Source organism: Cannabis sativa, unplaced genomic scaffold, assembly GCF_029168945.1.
Source record: "Cannabis sativa cultivar Pink pepper isolate KNU-18-1 unplaced genomic scaffold, ASM2916894v1 Contig1, whole genome shotgun sequence".
NCBI lineage: Eukaryota > Viridiplantae > Streptophyta > Magnoliopsida > Rosales > Cannabaceae > Cannabis > Cannabis sativa.
Window position 1 is genome coordinate 1,877,953 of NW_026870037.1, and position 22,561 is coordinate 1,900,513.

Below are 22,561 nucleotides of genomic sequence, written 5' to 3' on the forward strand. Positions count from 1 at the left end.
TTACCGCTTTCCATTTTAGGCAGTATGCAAGCATCTAGAATATGTATGTGTTATGTGATGCCATGCTATAAATGTTAATTATTATGTGTATATGAATGAGGTAAATAGATGAGTTAGGGTTTAAGGCAATAAGTGCGTAAGTGTGGTATCGGTGCTTAACTCGCTGGGGTTGTTGATTTCAGGGGTACTAGTAATGGACCCTCCGCAATCATCTAGACCACAGGGCGAGCAAGTAGAGCCCGGGGCTACCCGAACCGATCCACCCGCACCGCCTCCACCTCCGCAAAATCCAAGGGATAATGCGGAGGCTGTTAATGCTAATCCTCCTGCTGATTGGCAGCAGATGTTTCATGAAATGCGGAGTGTTATACTTCGTCAAGAAGAAGAGTTGCAACGTTTGAGGCAACAAGCTGTTCCAGCTAATCAAGGGTTACCACCAGCTCCTGTGCCAGTGGTGGGTAACCAAGGGTTTGTTATGCCGCATCGGGACTCTGTGTTCGAGCGGTTTGTGAAGCTGCAACCTCCAGTTTTTCTGGGAGGTATCGACATTATTAAGGCCGATCAGTGGATGAGCACTGTTACCCGGATCCTCGATAATATGGGGGTGACGGGAACTGAGAGGGTAAATTGTGCGGCCTTTATGTTTCAAGATCATGCCCGCGTCTGGTGGGACATAGTGAATCAAACCCGAGATGTCAGTGTGATGACATGGGATGAGTTTAAGAAACTTTTTGAAGAAAAGTTTTATAATGTGGCTGTACGGACTTCACACCAGGAAGACTTTGTGAAGTTGACTCAAGGGAAGATGTCGGTGGCTGAATATACTCTGGAATTTGACCGATTATCCAAATTTGCTGGTGATTTGGTGCCTACCGATTTTACCAGAAAACAAAAGTATGTTCGAGGACTGAATGCTACAATCAGTCGAGACTTGAAAATTACCACATCCCATGACACCCTGTATAAGAGGGTGGTAGATTTGGCCTTAATTGCTGAAGAGGCTGAGCAGCAAGTGATGAAAGAGCAGGCTGTAAAGGATGCCGCCATGGCATCAAACCCTCCTGCTGGTGGTAATTTCAGTAAGGGGATCGACAGTAGCAACCCTGAGCACAAGCGGAAGGCTGAAGCTTCCGGAGCTTCAGGAGGTAATAGAAAGTTTTGGGGAAACAGAGGTGGCCGTCAAGGCTGCGGGTCCTCATTCCGGTCATACCCTGAATGCCCTAAATGTAAGAAGCATCATCCTGGTGAGTGCCGAGCCAAGGCATGTTTCCAGTGTGGCGTGGTGGGCCACTTTATCAGGGATTGTCCCCAAGCTAAGAAAGAAGAGCCTAAGAAGAATGTTGCTCAGAACCCGGGGCGACTTTTCACTATAACTCAGGCAGATGCTGATGCTAGTCAGTCAGTTGTGACAGGTCAGTTATCTATTAATGGTTGTGCTTATACTGTGTTATTTGATTCTGGAGCTACTCATTCATATGTATCGAGTAGAGTGATAGAAAGTTTGCATAAGCCATGTGATATTTATGCTTCGGGGTTTGGAACCCTGTTACCCTCGGGAGACCTGATAGTATCCACAAGGTGGATTCGGTCCTTGTCTTTTTGGATTGACGGTTGTGAATTGACCGCCAATCTAATTGAACTGCAATTATCTGATTTTGACATAATCCTGGGAATGGATTTTCTGTCTAAGTATGGAGCAATGATCGACTGTAAACGGAAGATGGTGGTGTTTGAGCCCGAGAGTGCTAACCCAGCGGTGTTCGTGGGTAAAGTTCAGGGGGCACGTATACCAAGAATATCGTTGTTGAAAGCTAAAGACCTGATGGGTAGAGGTTGTCTAGGGTTCATAGTCACTGCAGTGGACACTAGCCAACCTGTGACATCAGGGCCTGAGGATATGAAATTGGTATGTGAGTTCCTTGATGTCTTTCCAGAAGATTTGCCGGGATTGCCACCTGTTCGGGAAATTGAATTTGTTATTGAACTGGCTCCGGGAGTGGATCCAGTGTCTAAGGCACCCAGTCTTAGAATGGCTCCAGCTGAGTTGAAGGAATTGAAGATACAGTTGCAAGAATTATTGAATCTGGGATTCATTAGACCGAGCTACTCACCTTGGGGTGCTCCGGTTCTATTTGTGAAGAAGAAAGACGGAACCCTGCGAATGTGTATTGACTAGCGAGAGTTGAACAAGCTTACCATTAAGAACAAATATCCTTTACCTCGAATTGATGATCTGTTTGATCAACTGAAGGGGAAGACGGTCTTTTCTAAGATCGATCTTCGCTCAGGCTATCATCAGCTGAGAATTCGAGAGGAAGATATCCCGAAAACTGCGTTCCGTACTCGGTATGGACATTATGAATTTCTTGTGATGTCTTTTGGACTCACTAATGCCCCGGCGGCATTCATGGATTTGATGAATCGGGTGTTTAAGGATTATCTGGATAGGTTCGTGATTGTGTTTATTGACGACATTTTAGTGTACTCTGAGACGGAAGAAGAGCATGAATTGCATCTCAGAGCGGTTTTACAAAGGTTACGGGATCACAAGCTTTATGCTAAATTTAAAAAGTGTGAGTTCTGGTTATCTCGTGTCTCATTCCTGGGGCACATAGTGGATAAAGATGGGATCATGGTGGATCCGGCCAAGATTGAAGCTGTTCGGGATTGGCCAGCACCGAAATCAGCTACAGAGGTTAGAAATTTTCTGGGTTTGGCTGGTTATTACCGTCGGTTCGTTGAGGGTTTTTCTAAAATTGCTGTACCCTTAACGGAGCTGACTCGAAAGAATCAGAAATTTGTTTGGACTGATCGGTGTGAGAAAAGTTTCCTGGAGTTAAAGTAACGCTTGATTACCGCTCCTGTACTAACTCTTCCTTCAGATAAGGAAAAGTTTGTGGTATATTGTGATGCCTCGAGACAGGGTCTCGGCTGTGTGCTTATGCAGGCTGGGAGGGTAATAGCTTATGCTTCTCGGAAGTTAAAGGAGTACGAGCAGAGGTACCCTACTCACGATTTAGAACTCGCAGCAGTGGTATTTGCGCTAAAGATTTGGCGGCATTACCTTTATGGCGAGAAATGTGAGATATACACTGATCACAAAAGTCTGAAGTATTTCTTTACCCAAAAAGACTTGAATATGAGACAGAGGCGTTGGCTAGAACTGGTGAAAGATTATGATTGTGAGATTCTTTATCACCCTGGTAAAGCCAATGTAGTTGCTGATGCCCTGAGTAGAAAAGGTGAGAGTCAGCTGAGTTCTATGAAGCAAATCTCTCAACAACTAGAAAATGAAATGACTCGAGCTCAAATTGAGTTGGTTGTGGGGCAATTGGCTAATATTACCCTGCAATCCACTCTTCTTGAGAGAATTAAAGAAGCGCAAAAGCAGGATTCGGAATTGATAAAAACCCGAGCTAGGGTTTCGACCGAGAAGGCTAGTGATTTTTTAGTGGATGAAACGGGAATGTTGAGATTTGGGAATCGAATTTGTGTGCCTATGGATGAGAGCATCAAGAAAGAGATCATGGATGAGTCTCACACGACTCCTTATTCAGTTCATCCAGGGTCGACAAAGATGTACCAAGACTTAAAAGCCATGTTTTGGTGGCCAAGTATGAAGAATGACATCGCTGAGTATGTTGCAAAGTGCCTTACGTGTCAGCAAGTGAAGGCTGAACACCAGCGACCTGCAGGGTTACTACAACCGCTGAAAATACCAGAATGGAAATGGGAAGATATAACTATGGACTTCGTGGTAGGTATGCCTAGAACCACGGGACAGTTTGACTCTGTGTGGGTCATAGTGGACAGATTTACAAAGTCTGCTCACTTTTTACCTGTTCGGACGAACTTCTCCATTGATCAGTATGCTGAGTTATATGTCAGAGAAATTGTTCGTCTGCATGGTGTCCGAAAGTCCATTGTATCGGATAGAGATCCGAAGTTTACATCAAGATTCTGGGAAAGTCTGCATCGAGCTATGGGAACTCAGTTAAAGTTCAGCACAGCTTTTCATCCTCAGACGGATGGACAATCCGAGAGGACCATTCAGATTTTAGAAGACATGCTACGGGCATGCGTGCTTGACTTTGAAGGATCATGGGTAAAGTACCTTCCCCTGATTGAGTTTTCTTATAATAACAGCTATCAGGCAACAATCGGGATGGCTCCTTATGAACTTTTGTATGGAAGGAAATGTAGATCGCCCATTCACTGGGATGAAGTGGGTGAAAGAAAGTTCTTGGGTCCCGAAGCTGTTCAGAAAACAAGTGAGGCAGTTGACAAAATTAGAGCGCGAATGCTCGCGGCTCAGAGTAGGCAAAAGAGTTATGCCGATCCAAAGCGTCGAGACATTGATTTTCAGGTCGGAGACATGGTATTTCTCAGAATATCTCCGATGAAAGGCATAAAACGCTTTGGGAAGAAAGGAAAACTTAGCCCGAGGTTCATTGGACCTTTTGAAATCCTTGAGAGGATAGGGCAAGTGGCGTACAGATTGGCTATGCCCCCAGCGCTGGCAGCTGTACATAATGTGTTTCATGTTTCAATGCTTCGAAAGTATGTCTCAGACTCGTCCCATGTTCTGAGTTATGAAGCGTTGGAGCTGCAACCGGACTTATCATACGAGGAACAACCAGTGCAGATACTTGATAGAAGAGAGAAAGTCTTGAGAAGCAAGACTGTGGCACTGGTGAAAGTACTGTGGAAGAACAGTAAAATAGAAGAAGCAACCTGGGAGCTCGAGACGGATATGCAGCAGAAATATCCGGAGCATGTTCAGGTAAATTTCGGGACGAAATTTCTATAAGGATGGGGTAATTGTAATATCCAGAATTAAGAAAAGGATTAGCAAAACCCTAATTAGATAATTATGAGTTAATTGAGGAATTATATTATTATATAGTTCAATATATGTGAAATTATATGAAATTTAACATGTTAAAGACCCCGTTGGTGAGCCAGGGGCATTTTGGTAATTATGACCCGAGAAGGGTAAATTGTTGAGATTAATTTAATTACCTGCTTAATAGAACTATATTATTATATAGTATGCATGTGTTGTCTTTTCAGGTGTGTTCTGACAGGTTGGCGCGGTATAGTCACACCCGGGAATTTTGGGCCGAACTGGGTTCGGGCCCGAAATGTAAATTGAATTGATTATTTGGCATTTTATTTGATATGTGATAATCTGAAATTTATTTGGCAATATTCGAATGTGAAATGGCATTTATGCCCTTGAAAGTGAATAGGTGTGTTTTATAAGCCCTAGGGACAAAATGGTCATTTGACCATATTTGGATTTACTTTGATTTAATTGATTTTTTGGAAGAAAAAGGATTGATTTTCTGGTTTGTTCATCCTCTCACCCGAACCCTCTCACCCTCTCTTCCCCTTTTGATATTTTCAACTTGATTTGTCAAATTAAAGCTTAAATTGTTGAGGGAAAAGCTTGTTTTTGGCTTGAGTTTGGAGGAAAGACCATTGCTCTTGCTTTATTGTGGATCAAGGTAGCTTTTTATGATTTTTAATCTTGTTTAGTTGCTGAAACTTATGTTGGAAAAAGCTTGGAAAAGGATGATTTGGTCTTTTAATTGCATGTTGTGTTCTTGAGATTAATTTGAGTATGTTCTTGAATAAACCTTTGTATGTTTGATGCTTTGTATTGAAATTGAACTTTGGCTGAGATTTTATGGTATGTTTTTAGCTTGGATTCATGTGTTTCTAGGGTGTTTAATTGCTGGAAAATAGTTTGAGTAGTTGAAGATGATGCTCTTGTTCAAAGAGCTTGATGTGCCATGTTTATGCATGATTTTGAGATGGCTTTTGCAATCTGAATTCTGGGATTGTAATGCATGTAATATGTTAAATTGAGTATCTATTATGTGTTAATAATTCTATAGGTTAATTTGTGAATTGGTTGAGAATTTGGAGTGAAAAGATTGGGTTTTGGGCTGAAAATTCGAAGGTTTGCTGCTGGTTTTCTGGGTTATGCACCCAGATGCCGCGGCATGCTCTGGAGCATGCCGCGGCCCGCTCCTTTGAGTGAACCTGGGAATTTTTCCCAGGTGCCGCGGCATGGTCTGGAGCATGCCACGGCCCGCCCTCGTGTTTTTGGGCAGTTTGTGTTGAATTTTCAAAATTTCATAACTTTGTGATCCGAACTCCGATTCGGGAGTTCTTTATATCGTTGGAAAGCTCGTTCCGAGCTCTGTATGATTATCTGAGTTATAAATGCCATGTTTGAATTTTATGAGTTGAAAATCAGGGGTTAACCCTAAATGTGAATTATCCCGGGTTTGTGTGACTAGGATTACGGTACACGATCGGGAGCACCCGGGGATTCAGAATCTCCTTTTATAGCTGGACAACAGGTAAGACAGTAGTTTTCACGTAGAGTATGCGCAGTGGCGCTTATGTGAATATGATATGCATGAATGTTTAGTAACCGGGATTAGGGTTATTACCCTAATAGGAACGGTCTGTTAGCCTAGGGTTATTACTCTAGTGGAATATGTGTATAATGCCATGCCATGTTAAATGAAATGAAATTTAAGGATTATGCGCTCAAGGCATAATCAGGTTGGACTCGGTACTCATAACCGAGATGAACCACTTCTAAGGCCTTAATGTAATTAGACGTGTGAGAGCAACACGTGGGTCTACGTCACGTAGATTTAATTAGATGTGTGAGCGCAACACATAGGTCTACGCCACGTAGACATAAATGGGCATGTTGATATAGTGATCAGGTCTGTGCCATACAGACATATATGTGAATAAGCATAATATATGTGTTATGATTTATCTTTGTCTTCTTTGGGCTTGGCTCACGGGTGCTCTCTTGTGCGGGGAAAGGGTAAGGCAATAGCCGATCGACCATGAGTTTCTGGAGCGGACGAAGAATGTACATGTTCACGCCACTTCGGACCAAGCGGGTTATGGGTCTAGCGGTGTTGACTTTTGTATTCGTTTTGCCGCTTAGGTGCATTTAGTAAGAAAGAGCTTGTAATAATTTTGTAAATATTTTTGGGATCCCAACTATGTTTGAAAAGTTTAAATATATTACAAGTTTATTTTCAGTCTGTTTAAAATAAAAGTTTAAATTCTGCGCTATTTTTAATTAGTAATCCCGGTTAGGGGATTAGGGTTTCATAATCATTTTTGGGTAGCGTGCCTAATTATTTAGGGCGTTATAGTAGTGCAATTGAGTGGGAGCGCTAGCATAAACATGGAATCTATAGCTTCTATCTGGCAAATAGTAAGCAAAGGATGATCTCCTTCGAGCTTGACCAAACGAAAATAAATGGTGGAGATCTCATTTCACATAAGCTGAAATATCATTTATACGGGGTCAAGTGTTTTAAGGATAAAATACATAGTAGGGTGTTACGGTAATTTAATCCCTTTACTGTGTAGATCATTCATATAGAGGATTATTGATCAAATTAGGATTATAACAATGGATAACTAATGATGTGTCTATATGGTGGAACATATAGAGCATTCTATATACTGAGAGTGCAATTCTAAGTTCTATGCGTGGATTCAACGAAGAATTAATAAGTTAGTGAATTTTAGTGCTAAATTCTTAATCTACTTATCGGAAGCTCGGTTTTATAGACCCATGGTCCCCCCACTAGTTGAGATAATATTGCTTGTAAGACTCATGTAATTGGTTTTGACTAATCAATTATAATTCACGAATTAGACTATGTCTATTTGTGAAATTTTCACTAAGTAAGGGCGAAATTGTAAAGAAAGAGTTAATAGGGGCATATTTGTTAATTATGATACTTTGTATGGTTCAATTAATAAATATGATAAATGACAATATTATTTAATAATTATTTATAGTTATTAAATAGTTAGAATTGACATTTAAATGATTGAATTAGGAAATTGGCATTTTTGAGAAAATCATATACAAAAGGTGTTAAAATTGTAAAATTGCAAAAATCAAGGCCCAGTCCACCTAGCCATGGCCGGCCACCTTTATAGGTATTTTAAGTTGATTTTTTCATTATTTTAATGCCATATAATTCAAATCTAACCCTAGTGGAATGCTATAAATAGATAGTGAAGGCTTCAAGAAAATTACACTTTCTGAATCAGAAAAACCTGAGCCTCCACTCTCTCTTCTCTAGCCACCACTCTCTCTCTTCCTTCTTCCTTTGAATTTCGAAATTACCTTAGTGATTAGAGTAGTGCCCACACACATCAAGCAATACCTCAATCATAGTGAGGAAGATCGTGAAGAAAGATCATCAGCAAAGGAGATTCAGCATCAAGGATTCAGAGAAAGAGATCCAGGTTCAGATCTTGATAATACTCTGCTACAGAAAGGAATCAAGGGTTAGAGATCTGAACGGAAGGAGTCATTTAATTCCGCTGCACCCAATGTAAGGTTTCTTGAACTTTATATGTGTTTAATTTATCGTTTTAGAAAGTTCTTATTTAGGATGTTAATAAACATACTTGTGAGTAGATCTAAGATCCTGGTAAAATAATTTCCAACATAATATGCATTTGAAAACCCAGTGAGATTAAGTTTGTCACTGCAGTAGAGATGAAGTCCTTTTGTGTTGGTTCTTTTTAAGTACCTTAAGATTCTTTTAGTTGCACTCCAATGTAAAGATGTTGGAGCTTTATGGAATTGACTAAGAGAATTAACAGCATAGCTGATATCAGGCCTTGTGTGATTAAAGTACTACAGAGCTCCAATAAGGCTTCTATATACTGTAAGATTATCCATCTATTTGACATCAGAAAGAGACAATGATGCTAGTTGCTACTAGAGTTGGACAGAGATTTAGGTGCTACAAATTATTTTTCTACTTTGTTTGAGTAAGGTAAACTCCAGTTTCATTCCTTACAACTTCAATGCCAAAGAAGAAGTGAAGTGTGTTGGGCTTTGTGCCCTAAATTAAAATCTATTTCAATGTAATTTTTTCTATTCAATTATCAATAAAGAAACAGCTTTATTTTTCATTACTTATATAAGCACAAATATAAGGGGAGAAATTGGGTCCCCTTGCCTTAACCCCTGCTCACCTTTGAAAGAACCCTGAAACCTTCCATTCATTTGTAAGGAATAAGACGTATTTCTCACACAATTCATTATCCAACTAATAAACTTTGCAGGGAAACAATAAGCCACCAATAACTTTTCAAGGAAATCCCAATTGATCGTATCATAAGCTTTGCTAATGTCAATTTTAATGGTACACCTCGCAGAGCAATTCTTCCTTTTATAGTCCTTCTATATGTCCTGAAGAATTAGTATGTTGTAGGCAATAGACCGACCCTTTACAAATGCACCCTGGTTCTGATCCACTAAACGCGGGAGGACTTTATTCAATCAAGAACACAAGAGTTTAGAGGCACACTTGTAAAGAGTTGAACATCAAGCAATGGGCTGATAATCTATAGCTTGTGAATGGAAATCTATTTTTAGTATTAAAGATAGGGCCGTGTTGTGAAGTTCAGCAGGTCACAGATTGGATTAAAAGAAATGAGAAATAACTTTGTCTATATCTTTCCCCACCTCAAACCAAATAGATTTAAAAAAACCAGAATCAAATCCATCAGGACCTGGAGATTTAGTACTAGGAATACTAAACACCGCATCCCTAACTTCTTTAAGAGAGAAAGGTTTTAATAAATATACATGTTGGTCAAGGTTAAGTTTGGGGCCCATAGCAATGCAATTATGTTGAATCTAAGGAAGTTGCTCTAGCTCTGCCCATAATGCCCCGGAAGTGATCAAGAAAAAATTAGACAACATCTGGAAAGTGATCATTCAAAGTGCCCTGATCAGTAACAAAAGAAACAATATTATTATCATCCTTTCTCTTCTTTAACATGGCATGGAAAAAGACTGTGTTGTGTTGCTACCCCACTTTTGGATCCATTTTATTTTACTTCTTTGACTTAGGAAATTCAAGTACATCTTTTCTTGATTGTGGAAATGAACTGTCGCATTGTGCTCTCTATTAAGAAGAGGTCTATATAGGGGATGAGCTTGGCAAAAGAGCTAAGCTTCTTTAAATCGATCTTCAGCTTTCTCATAGGTTTCTCCTATATTTTCAATTGATTGACTATTGAAAATTCAAAGATAAATCCCTTTTAAATTCAAAGGTTTGAGCCTCATGATCTTGAGATAAATCCCTTTTAACCCATGAAAATTCAAAGGTTTGCACCAACTTTCGAGAACAACCTGCTTATACTCAAAGTGGTCAGCCCAAAAATTAAAGAATCGAAACGGTTTGTAACCAATATTCTCTGTAACAACTGAGTGGACAATGCAAAAGTAATGGCCTGAACAAGTTTTCTACGAGAAATGAGCTGAGGTATTTAGAAAATCATCCATCCAAGTCTCATTGTGAAAAACATGATCAATACGAGAAAAAATTATGGCATCTTGCTTGTTAGTCTAAGTAAATGAAGAACCAGTTCATTTCATTGGCCCAACAAAAGCTAGAGCAACCCAACTTGTAGAATCAGCAAGATCAGTAGCACTAATAGGATTCCCCTAGCCTATCATCATGGTGAAGCACACCATTGAAGTCTCCAAGAATAATCCACGCCTTAGTTTCATTGATCATGGATAAGGCAGACCAAAGATCACATCTACCATCTATAGTGTTTGCTCCATAGATGAAAGTAGCATAATAATTTATTTTTTGCCCTATCATTTTAATATGACAATGAACATGTTATTTGGACTCCTCCATAACTTCCACCTGAGCATAGTTCTTTCTCCAAAGAACCAAAATATGCCCCTCAATATCATAACTACTATAGAACTCCAAACTAGTAAAACTACTAGCCATCATCCTCTGTAATTTTCCCCCTTTAACCTTAGTCTCTAAGAGAGCACCAGCTCTTACTTTATTAAGTCTCCAAATATCAGAACCGATTCTTGCTTCTCCCTCTTATTCAAACCCCTCACATTCCAACTACACATGTTGTAAAAATCCATCAACAAAAAGCAAGTAATGGACCCTCATCTCCTAATTCATCTCCCTGCTTCCTATTAAAATTTCGAAAGAGTTTCGAAGCACTTGCTCTTGAGACTCATTAACCTTTTTATTGACCCAGCTCCTTTAGAAATTCTTGACTTGGGTGATTGCCAATCACTTGAGATAGGACTTAGATTGCTTGCTGAATTTCCCATAGTAACTATTTGAGAACCAAGCTGCTAATCCTTAGATATCTCAGTCAGTGACACTAACCTCTTCCACAACCTGATTCCTATGATTTCGGATCGGCGGTATTACCTTTCTTTGCCTTCACTATCATCTTCACTGTCGAGGTTTCAGTAGGTTTCTCAACCCTTCTACAATTAGCCATAATGTGCTCAAAACCTCCACATTATTTACATTTTACAGGCAGCCACTCATACTCGATACCCTGTTCCACCAATTGGCCATACTCATTTACAAACCAGAAAGATCTATCAGGGTTGTCTGTGATCTCCATTTCGACAAGCACACGAGCAAATTTCACCCTTGTACGATCCTTTGTGTGTTTATCAACTATAATAGGCTTCCCTTAAGAGCACTCAAAGCTTTTTTTCCCCGATATTGAAGCCCTAGATTGTGGAGTCTGATCCAAAGAGGGATAGATTTCACCATTTTAATAGCATTCAAATTCGAAGTCCAAGGTCTAATAATAACAGGTTTCCTATCGAATTGTATCACTCCGTTTTCAAGAACCTCATCACGAGTTGCTTCATCATTAAACTTGACTATAATAAGACCTTTTGTCATTCTAGCAATCTGCATAATACCCAAATGTCCCCAGATTCTACGTATAAACCCTTTCAAAAATAACTGCTGGTACATTACTCCCATTACCATAAATATTACAGCCGACTTCCCATTGGCTTCCTTCAATTTTACCTCTTCCAAATCTATCTGAGCAATTTTCCTACCATCCCTAACTAAAGGTTCAGTAAAATTCAATTTAGCATCAAAATTTAGGCTCTTACCTTCCGTGAATTTCTTCCAGTGGTTTTGAGCTGTCGAACAATGGTTCTCCTCCACCTCCTCATTGACTCAGGCTTTTTCTTGATTTCAGTGACTATTTCATTTCGAGCTTCCTCCTCAACAATTAGATTAGGGCAAAGATCCGCAGTATACAATGTTGCTTCAAATTCCTCACATGTTCTAGCATTGCTCACGATTTCTAATTGTTTCACCAGAGTCCCAATCGTAGCTCTAGTAATCGGCTATCGACCCACTTTCTTCTTCTTTGCCATGGAAGAGAAAGAGAATGAAAGCAAGAAGGATTTGTATACAATTTTAATTATTTTTAATTTCATTTTTTTTTTACATTATTTATTTATGCCATATAAAAGTAAACTCTACTACATTTTTTCATATTTACCAAAAAAAAACTCCTAATTTTTTTTAATTGGTTCTTTTAAATCTCCTAACAAACAAGTTTGGGCCTTAAGAGAAAATTGGTTGCATGGCCCAATTATAAACGGATGGGAGCGCTTTGACTCGTCCCGGAAGCCAGTACCCAACGGCTAGAAAATCCCAAAGAAGGAAATCACCTAAGGAGGGTTAAAGCCGTTAGATTAAACATCATCAACGGCCATAATTCAATAAAAATTCGACCGTTGGGAGATGCATCGTTTCGGGCAGCTTCAACAGCAAGGTAAAGCCAACACCAACGGCTTCTTCTTATAAATCAAACATTTCGCAAAATTCCAATTCAAATTCCGCCAAAGAAATCGAACAAGAAGAAGAAGAAAAATACAGTAAGAGAAAATATAAGTGAAGAAGAAGAAAGAGGATTGATTTGGGAGGGAGTGTGCTGTTGAGTGAGATAATCCAAGGGCCGAAGGTGGCGATCGAAAACACCGACGTACAAGGAGGAGGAGGAGGAGGCAGCAGTCGTCTCCAGGTGTTCCTATCTTCGTTGTTTTCAAGCATCGGCGGAGTTTTCGGAAGCAGCGTTCAAGATCAAGATTCGGATATGGCTACCAAAGCTACTCTTGTTGTGCCTCACCAACAACTTCAAAGAGGTACATCAAAGCTACTGCTCTCTTTATTAATTGGGGTTTTCATGTTCTAATATCTATTTCTTTGATTTCTGCTTAATTTTTCGTAATGAGTTCTCTAATTTGATTTTTAATTTTTTTCTAGAGGGAATTAAGCAGAAGATTGTACCCCTTGAAGGAAGAAATAGGAAAGTTCTTAAAGATATTGGTAACTTAGTCAAAGATAGAGCTCCAGAGGGGAAAAACCAAGTAGAGAAGAAGAACAAGGTAGATATGTCTTTTCTGCAAAAATTCTTGTCTAAAACATCTGTTAGCGTAAAAAAATTCTGAATTTTTGAATAATATGTTGAGAAATTTTTAATTTACAGAAACCCATTATCGTTGAAGAAAATGGTGCCACGAAAAAGGTTGAACAAAAGAATGGAGATGAAGTTGTCAAACCGGTCAGACGATTCAAGGAAGGGATTCCAATAAAGAAGACTTTTACATCCACCCTCAGTGCTCGAAGCAAGGTATTTTACTTCTTTTTTAAATGTTATTTCTCTTATATAATAAATAAACACTCAAAATTTGAATTATGTTAATAAATTCAGGCGGCTTGTGGAATTAATAACAAGCCTAAAGGTGAGATAGTGAATATTGATGCAAAAGATGGTGATAATGAGTTGGCTGTAGTTGAATACATTGATGAATTGTACAACTATTACAAGCAATCTGAGGTTAGTCCATTCTTCAATTTTATTTTTGATTCTACATATTTTTCTTTAAGCTGTGGTAATATTTATAAATTAATGCTCTCTTTTACAGGACGAAACCAAGGTGAATGACTACATGGGTTTACAGCCAGATATAAACGCTAAGATGAGATCAATCCTAATTGATTGGCTAATTGAAGTTCATCACAAATTTGAACTCATGCCTGAGACCCTCTACCTTACCATAAACATTGTAGACAGATTCCTTTCAATGAAGGTCGTTCCTAGGAGGGAGTTGCAGTTGGTTGGCATCAGCTCAATGCTTCTAGCAAGCAAATATGAAGAAATTTGGGCACCAGAGGTCAGACCATCGTCAACAACTGTTGGTTCAATTGTGGCTTTTCCCCCTTGTTTAACTTCCCTATACTGATTACTGATATTGGGCTCTAAAATTTGCAGGTTAATGACTTTGTTTGCATTTCTGACAATGCCTATGTGAAAGAACAGATTTTAGTGATGGAGAAGGCAATCTTGGTTAAGTTGGGATGGTACTTGACAGTTCCCACACCCTATGTATTTCTTGTTAGATACATCAAAGCCTCAGTTCCTAATGTTGATGAGGAGGTAGAACCTTGTTATAATAATAAATCTAGAATTCTGGATTAAGTTTAATAAAGAAATTATTTGATTATTTTTTTACTATGCAGTTGGAGAATATGGTGTTTTTCTTTGCTGAACTTGGTGTTATGCACTACTCTGCTGTAATTGCACATTGTGCTTCAACCATTGCTGCTTCAGCTGTTTATGCTGCAAGATGCACACTTAAGAGGAGTCCAGCTTGGACTGAAACTCTTGAGCATAATACTGGATATTCTGAAAATCAACTGATGTATGTAATTAAAATGAACATTGTTTTTTTCTCCTTCAACTACCTAGCTGAATACAAAATGGAAAATCTGATGTTTTTGTGTATATTTGAACAGTGATTGTGCAAAGCTGTTGGTGGGCTTTCATTCAGGTGCAGCAGAGAGTAAGCTGAAGGCAGTGTTCAAGAAATACTCGAGTATAAAGTCTGGTGCTGTTGCACTTTATTCTCCAGCCAAAGAACTTCTGGCTGAATCATCATCAGATCAGTAACAGAGTTGTGGCTATTTCATTATATAGCTTGGCTCTTAGTTAGTAGTATTATTATCATGACCAATATTGTGCCCAATGTTAGGGAGAGATTATTTTGCTGTTATGATCCGTCAAAGAGTTGTGGCTATTTTATTATAGCTTGGCTTCTTAGTAAGTAGTATTATTACAGGACCAATATTATTGTGGCCTATTTTGTTAAAAACAAAGAAATGACATCTATTGTTTGTTTTTGTTGTTGCATATTTGTTTGTGTATATAATGTAATGACAACATTTTATCTTTTACTCAAGCTCACTTTTACCCAAAAATACCATAAATTGCTTATGATGATTTAAAAAGACAATAATTTATCAGCAAAGCCAGAAGAAATAAAAGGAAAGCCCAGTTTGCAGAAGCAGCACAGTTTTTGCAGATTAACAAAAGAAATTTTTTCAACTTTTGAGCCCTTCTTATTAAAGAAAAAATAAAGGGGATTTCACCTACACTTTTTTCTTTCTCATATTCTATTAACCTCAACATCTTTAACAAAGCACCTCTTCTCATCATCATTTCCACTTTCATCAATAATAACCTTCACCTTAGCACCACAACACCCCTTCTTTCTCTCATGCCTATGAACCTCAACTTCTTTAACAGAACAGCTCCCATCATCATCATTCCCAAACAATCTTCTTTCCAAGAACTCGGAATTCTCCTTCCAAACCTCTCCATTTGAATAAACCTCTTTCTTCCAAATAGGAACCGATGCCTTCACCTCATCAATCACATACTTACAAGCATCCAATGCATCTGCTCTGTGAACTGATGACACTGCAATGAAGACACTCGTTTCACCGACAGGAACTGGGCCAAGGCGATGAGCAACCGCCATGGAATGGAGATTCCAGGATGATCTTGCAGATGAGCATATAGTCTTGACACATTTCAGAGCCATTGGCACATATGCTTCATATCTCAGCTCCACAACATCTTTGCCATCAAAAGTGTCCCTTGTTGTACCAGAAAATGTTGCTATGGCACCAGCTTGTGGAGCACTGACATAATTAATGTATTTGGAGAAATCAATTGGGATGTGCTCCTCTAAGATCTCCACCAGAGTTTGCTCATCACCACCCATATCTGTCAACACAGATTACACAAATATACTAACATCAAAATTACTATTCCACCAGTTTTTGTGACTGACCCAATTGTTGGAATAGCTTGAAGAACATGGTTTAGTGGTCCAAAACTCTTCAAGAGTCCAAAATCATATCAACCATTTAAATTAAAAATTGTCAGTTTCGTAAAAGACTAACTATCTATCTATCTATCTACTGGTCAAACCATTTTCGACTCTTGAAAATTGGAAGAGGCAAGTTACAATCAGTTTCAGCCTTAAAACATATAATCAAAATATTAATGATGAACAAAAACTAAAAATCAAATCTTATACATACAGTTTTTTAAACACAGAGTTTATACCCATTTCGTGTGAAAAAGTAATTGAGAAAGCAAAAGGAGATACCTGCGTGACCGATGAAGAAGAAGTTTTGAGATAGACCCTTTATACAGATGGGACCAAAGAAGTCAAAGAAATAGAGATTGAGGGAGGCGGAGGGTGGAGATGGTGAAGGAATCTTGAGGAAAATTGAGAGTAGAGTTATGGGGGGATTCAAAGAAGAAAGGACGAATCCTGTAAGCGTATATAAAGGTATTATAAGTACGTGTTAAACTTTGTCCACTTCCGCTTTGCACTTTTCTTTTCTCTATTGGGTCAACCTCAACCACTCCACACAAGTCATCAAGTGGTTCGATAATTTTAAAGGGAAGTTACTAATTAGAGGTTCTATGCAGCTATGGGGCTTCCAAACACTAAATATAGTGTAATTAATGGGACACTCAAATTATTTGTGGTTTTTTTATCTTTACACTTTAAAACAGTTTTTTTTTTTTTTTTTTTTGCATTTTTACGAAATTCTACGTAAAAATCCTTATTGTAACTAGTACTGCAACCTAAATTGAAACAAAAAAATCGTATAAAAACTCTTATTGCAACTAGCGCTGCTACCACTTAGAAACCTAAATCGTAAAAGTTAAAAAAAGAGTATATGGGATAATTCTCCAAACTATTTTTATAAATAAGTTTGTCTACAATGTCCCACCAAATTTAGTGGGGTACTGTAAATCACACTATTTTTTCTTTTTAAGTTTTTAATAATTAAATAATATTTTTAAGAGAAAAAACTAAACAATTATATATATTTAGTATTAAAATATTCTAATTATATTAATAAAATAATGAAATAATAAATAATATAAAATTTGGTGTAATTTTTAATGTTGTGATTAGAATTGAAAAAAAAAATTAGTGTTAAAATAGTAGTTTTTTGGTACTGATTTAACACCAAATTTAGATTTTACCATTAGTGCAACTCCAATGGAGAAACCTAAATTTAGTGTTAAATAAACACTAAAAGATTTCAACACTAAGTTTAGAAACTTATTTTAGGAAAATGAGCTTGAGTGATCATCTCAGCTCTGAAGGAATTTGTATTTATAGACAAAGCTTTGTACAAAGTGTAGAAAACAGAATACAGTTAAGTAACTAACTGTCCAGCTGTGAAGAGTAACAAACTCTATCCTACACGCACAGTTGGCACTAACTAATAACTAACTTTGTTCACTAATACCCCCCCTCAAACTGTACTTGGAATGTTCAAGGTACAGTTTGTTACACAAAAATTGAAACCTAGGAGATGATAGTGGTTTGGTAAATAGATCAGTCGTTTGATCCTCTGTTGGAATATAGCAGACTTGAAGTTTGTTGGCTGCAATTTGCGATCTGATGTAGTGAACATCCAGTTCAATATGTTTGGTTCTTGTGTGGAAAATTGGATTGAGTGCAAGAGCTTGCGCACTTTGATTATCACACCATAGAGTGGGGGGCTGTTTATGCAACTTGATTCCCAATTCTGTAAGCAAGGATGTAATCCAAACAAGTTCTGTTGCTGCAGATGCTAAGGCACGGTATTCAGACTCGGTGCTCGATCGGGAAATAGCTTGTTGCTTTCTTGAGCTCCAATTTACCAGATTTCCACCCAAAAATAGACAAAAACCAGATGTTGATTTTCTATCATCCAAACTTGATGCCCAATCAGCATCTGAATAGGCTTCTAAGTGAAGCATTTGGGAAGGTCTGAAGTGTAAACCGAGATGTGGTGTGCCTTTGATATGTCGAAGAACTCGTTTGCATGCATTCCAATGATTGATTGTGGGGGCTTTTAAGAATTGACTGAGCTTGTTTACACTATAAGCAAGGTCTGGCCGAGTAAGTGTAAGATATTGGAGAGCTCCAATGGTGCTTCGATAGAGACTAGGAATGTCAAATAAGTTGCTGTCATCAAGAGCTAATTTATTAGCCTGTATCATTGGAGTGGTGCACTCTTTGGCATCCTGAAACTGAGTTTTGTCAAGTAAATCAGCAGCATATTTAGACTGAGTGAGATATAATCCTGAACCAGTTCTGTATACTTCAAAACCAAGGAAATAACTTACTGAACCGAGGGATTTCAATGCAAATTGATTGTGTAGATCAGAAATAAGTTTTGAGACAGCAGTGGAGTTTGCACCAGTAATCAAGAGATCATCTACATAGACTAAAACCAGAAGTAATTCACCGGATATGTTCATATAGAAGAGTGAAGTGTCAGAGACAGATTCAGTAAAGCCCCATGTCAGTAATGCAGTCTTGAGTTTATCAAACCAGGCACGTGGTGCTTGTCTTAAACCATAGAGAGACTTTTGAAGTAAGCACACATGATCTGGTTTTTCTGGATCTTCAAAACCGACTGGTTGTTTCATGTAGACTCGTTCTTGAAGTTCTCCGTTCAAAAATGCATTATTAATATCAATATGTTGAATATCCCATTGAAAAGTGACAGCTAGACTGAACACAATTCGTATTGTGGATGCTTTTATTACTGGACTAAAAGTATCTGAAAAATCAAGTCCAGGAGTTTGTTGAAAACCCCTTGCAACTAATCTTGCCTTGAATTTGTCTAAGCTGCCATCTTTGTGATATTTGGTTCTGAAAATCCATTTATTTGTCAAAAGATTCATATCAGGAGAATAAGGCACCAAGATCCATGTCTTTTTCTTTTTGAGGGCAGTATTCTCACGGTCCATTGCATTTCTCCACTGAGGTAAACTGAGAGCTTATTTGACAGTTCTAGGAGTTTCATAAATCTGTTGTTTGGTAGCTGTCACCATGTAAAGTTTTGGTTTGTATATCCCAGATTTAGATCTTGTCTGCATATGGTGTCTTGGAGGTAAGGGAGGTAGTGAGTGTGGTATATGAACAACAGGTAGGGAGGGATCATGAGATAACTCATTCGAGTTGGAGTTGCTGTGATTACTGAAGGTAGATGGTGCAGAATTGTTTTGATCAGTAGGGTGTAGTGTGGGGCTGGGAGAAAGAGATGAAACATGGTCTATTTCTTCAGTTGGTAGAGAACCAAACTGAATAGGTGGAGTGATTGGAGAGTGAGTAGGCACAACTGGAATAACAAAGGCAAGTGCTAGAAGATTGTTTGTAATTTTGACAGAGGGCTGATTCTTGACAGAAAATAGTGAAGAATAGGGAAATTCAGATTCATTAAAGTTGACACTTCTAGCAATGTATATACGACCAGTGGAATGTAGACATCTATATCCTTTATGGAATGGGCTGTACCCAAGAAAGACACACTTTGAGGTTTTAAACTCAAATTTGTGTGTGTTGTATGGTCTAAGAAAAGGGAAACAAGCACACCCAAAGGTTTTGAGAAATTGATAATCAGGAATGGTCTTGTATAGACTTTCATAGGGTGATTTGTACTTGTTAACAATTGTGGGAAGTCTGTTGATAAGAAACACAGCTGAAACAAAGGCTTCCTACCAAAATTTTAGAGGCATATTGGCTTTAGCTAGCATGGTTAAACCCATTTCAGTTACATGACGGTGTTTTCTTTCAACTCTTCCTTGTTGAGGATGAGTATGAGGACATGGATGTCTAAAAAGAATGCCTAGAGTTTGTAGTATAGGTTGTAATTTTCTGTACTCTCCTCCCCAATCGGTTTGCATACCCTTTATTTTAAGATCAAATTGTTTTTCCACAAAGGTCTTGAAGGTCAAGAAAATGGGGACAGCTTCTGTTTTGGTTTTCATGGGATATATCCAGCTATATTTTGTAAAATCATCTACAAATAAGATGTAATATCTATAGCCTTCAGGAGTTGGGTATGGTGAGGGTCCCCAAACATCCGAGTGAATGAGTTGAAGGCAAGTGGTGGTTTTTAAAGGAACACTTGAAAAATGCATTAGATGGTTTTTACCATATTGACATGCATCACAGAATGGTAAATCATATTTGGAGCAAGTTTTATCCATAGAATGTAAAACTTTATTGAGAATGATATGAGATGGATGTCCAAGTCGATTGTGCCAAAGTGCAACAATTCGATTGGACTCCTTACAGTAGGCAGAATTGATATTACAATGGGAAACATTACAATGTTGATCTGAATTAGGAATTACATCTGCACTATTTACAGCTAGATGAACATTTGGAGAAGGCAGATTGCAAGAATCTTGAGATGGCAAGGATAGTTTGTAGAGACCTTGGCTAAGTGTTCCTTGAAGAAGAACCTTCTTCGTGCCCTTATCCAAGACAAAGCAGTGATTAGTGTCAAACAGAATTTTAATGTTATTATCAAAGGTGAATTGTGAGACACTAATTAGATTTTTATGGATGGACGGTACATGTAAAATGTTATGGAGATGCAATGGTTTAGATGTTGGGATAGTACAAGAACCAATAGCAAGAATGGGAAGAGAAGCACCATTACCTACAACCAGTTTACCTTTGCCCTTGTAATCCACTGTCTCACTCAATTTTGCTGCATCAGCCACAACATGATGCGATGCTCCACTATCCAAATACCATTGAGGGTCTGCAACAGTTGTTGCAGAAGCAAGAAAAGCTTGTGGCTCATCTGAAGTAGGTTCTGTTGAGTTGGAGTTGCCTTCTCCTTGGTAACTCAGATCAAATCTATGATCGCATTTAATAGCCGTGTGACCAGATCTGCCACAGACTTGGCAAATTGGTCGATTTCCACCTCGATTGTTATTATTTGGTGGCCTACCACCTCTGCCACGAGAAGCACCACGACCTCGATTGGAATTTCCAGTATTTGAGGGTGTAGAAGAGCTTTTCTTGGAAGCGTAGTTTGCTGTTGGATTATGAAGATCCAAGGCAGTAGGAGACTGTTGTTGCTCAAGACGAAGTTCTTGAGTTTGAAGCAAGAATTGAACATCCTGCAAGGTAATGAAATCTTTTGAGGTGAGAGTGACAATAGCAGAGTCATATTCATTACCTAATCCTCCAAGAATGTAGAGGATGAGCTCATCATCAGTTATTTGTTGGCCTGCTGCCATTAAAGCATCCGCGAGACATCTCATTTTGAGAATGTACTCGTCAACCGGAGTAGATCCTTTCTTTGTGGATTGAAGCATGCCTCTTAATTGAAGAATTCTTGCACGAGATGTGTTGGAGAAGAGCTGACATAAGACACTCCAGAGTTCAGTGGATGAAGCACATCGAGCGACATGTCCAAGCATCTGTTCAGAGATCGAATTAAAGAGCCAGCTTAGGAGAAATTGATCCAATCACATCCAATCGTCAAACGCAGGGTTCGGCACCATTCTTGTGGCATCAAGAGAGTCTGGAATGGTGGTTGGAGGTCGAGTTCGAGAACCGGTGAGAAAACCTTCAAGTTGATGAGCTCTAGCCGTGGAAAGAACTTGTGATCTCCAGTAGATGTAATTCGTGCGATCGAGACGTAAATTGAGAGGAACAAGATGATGCGGAATGACTTGCTCTGCTGCAATTGGAGTAGCATGAGTAGCAGCGGAATTGGAACCTTCGGATCGAGGAGCAGCAGAGGAGGAAGCCATGGATGAATGCTTCAAGAAGTCTTCGAAGAACAAAGAAAGGAAAAAAAAAAAAAGAAGAACCTAAGTTCTGATACCAAGTTGAGAAACTTATTTTAGGAAAATGAGCTTGAGTGATAATCTCAGCTCTGAAGGAATTTGTATTTATAGACAAAGCTTTGTACAAAGTGTAGAAAAGAGAATACAGTTAAGTAACTAATTGTCCAGCTGTGAAGAGTAACAAACTCTATCCTACACGCACAGCTGGCACTAACTAATAACTAACTTTGTTCACTAATAAATGTCCCACCAAATTTAGTGGGGTACTATAAATCACACTATTTTTGCTTTTTAAGTTTTTAATAATTAAATAATATTTTTTAAGAGAAAACACTAAACAATTATATATATTTAGTATTAAAATATTCTAATTATATTAATAAAATAATGAAATAATAAATAATATAAAATTTGGTGTAATTTTTAATGTTGTGATTAGAATTGAAAAAAAAAATTAGTGTTAAAATAGTAGTTTTTTGGTACTGATTTAACACCAAATTTAGATTTTACCATTAGTGCAACTCCAATGGAGAAACCTAAATTTAGTGTTAAATAAACACTAAAAGATTTCAACACTAAATTTTTTTCCAATTCCAACCACAACACTAAAAATTACACTAAAACATATATTCTTTATTATTATATTATTTTCTTAAATTATCTCACATTATATAAATATAAAAATTTAATCATAAACATATAT

The 22,561-nt window shown here is 38.2% G+C and overlaps 2 protein-coding genes across 2 annotated transcripts; one reads left to right on the forward strand and one right to left on the reverse strand.

Moving 5' to 3' along the window:
- The first annotated feature begins 12,492 nt into the window (after positions 1-12,492).
- Positions 12,493-15,087, forward strand: LOC133033000 (G2/mitotic-specific cyclin S13-7-like). Its single transcript, XM_061107495.1, has 8 exons — positions 12,493-13,039; positions 13,161-13,282; positions 13,384-13,527; positions 13,609-13,734; positions 13,823-14,071; positions 14,170-14,334; positions 14,418-14,599; positions 14,694-15,087. The coding sequence occupies exons 1-8, from the start codon at positions 12,991-12,993 to the stop codon at positions 14,845-14,847; spliced, it is 1,191 nt and encodes a 396-aa protein (XP_060963478.1). The 5' UTR covers positions 12,493-12,990; the 3' UTR covers positions 14,848-15,087.
- Positions 15,088-15,142: 55 nt separating this feature from the next.
- Positions 15,143-16,708, reverse strand: LOC115718745 (molybdopterin synthase catalytic subunit). The gene is made up of 2 exons (XM_030647569.2): positions 16,355-16,708; positions 15,143-15,966 (listed from the first exon to the last, which is right to left on the reverse strand). The coding sequence occupies exon 2, from the start codon at positions 15,962-15,964 to the stop codon at positions 15,344-15,346; it is 621 nt and encodes a 206-aa protein (XP_030503429.2). The 5' UTR covers positions 15,965-15,966; positions 16,355-16,708; the 3' UTR covers positions 15,143-15,343.
- Between the last annotated feature and the right edge of the window lie 5,853 nt (positions 16,709-22,561).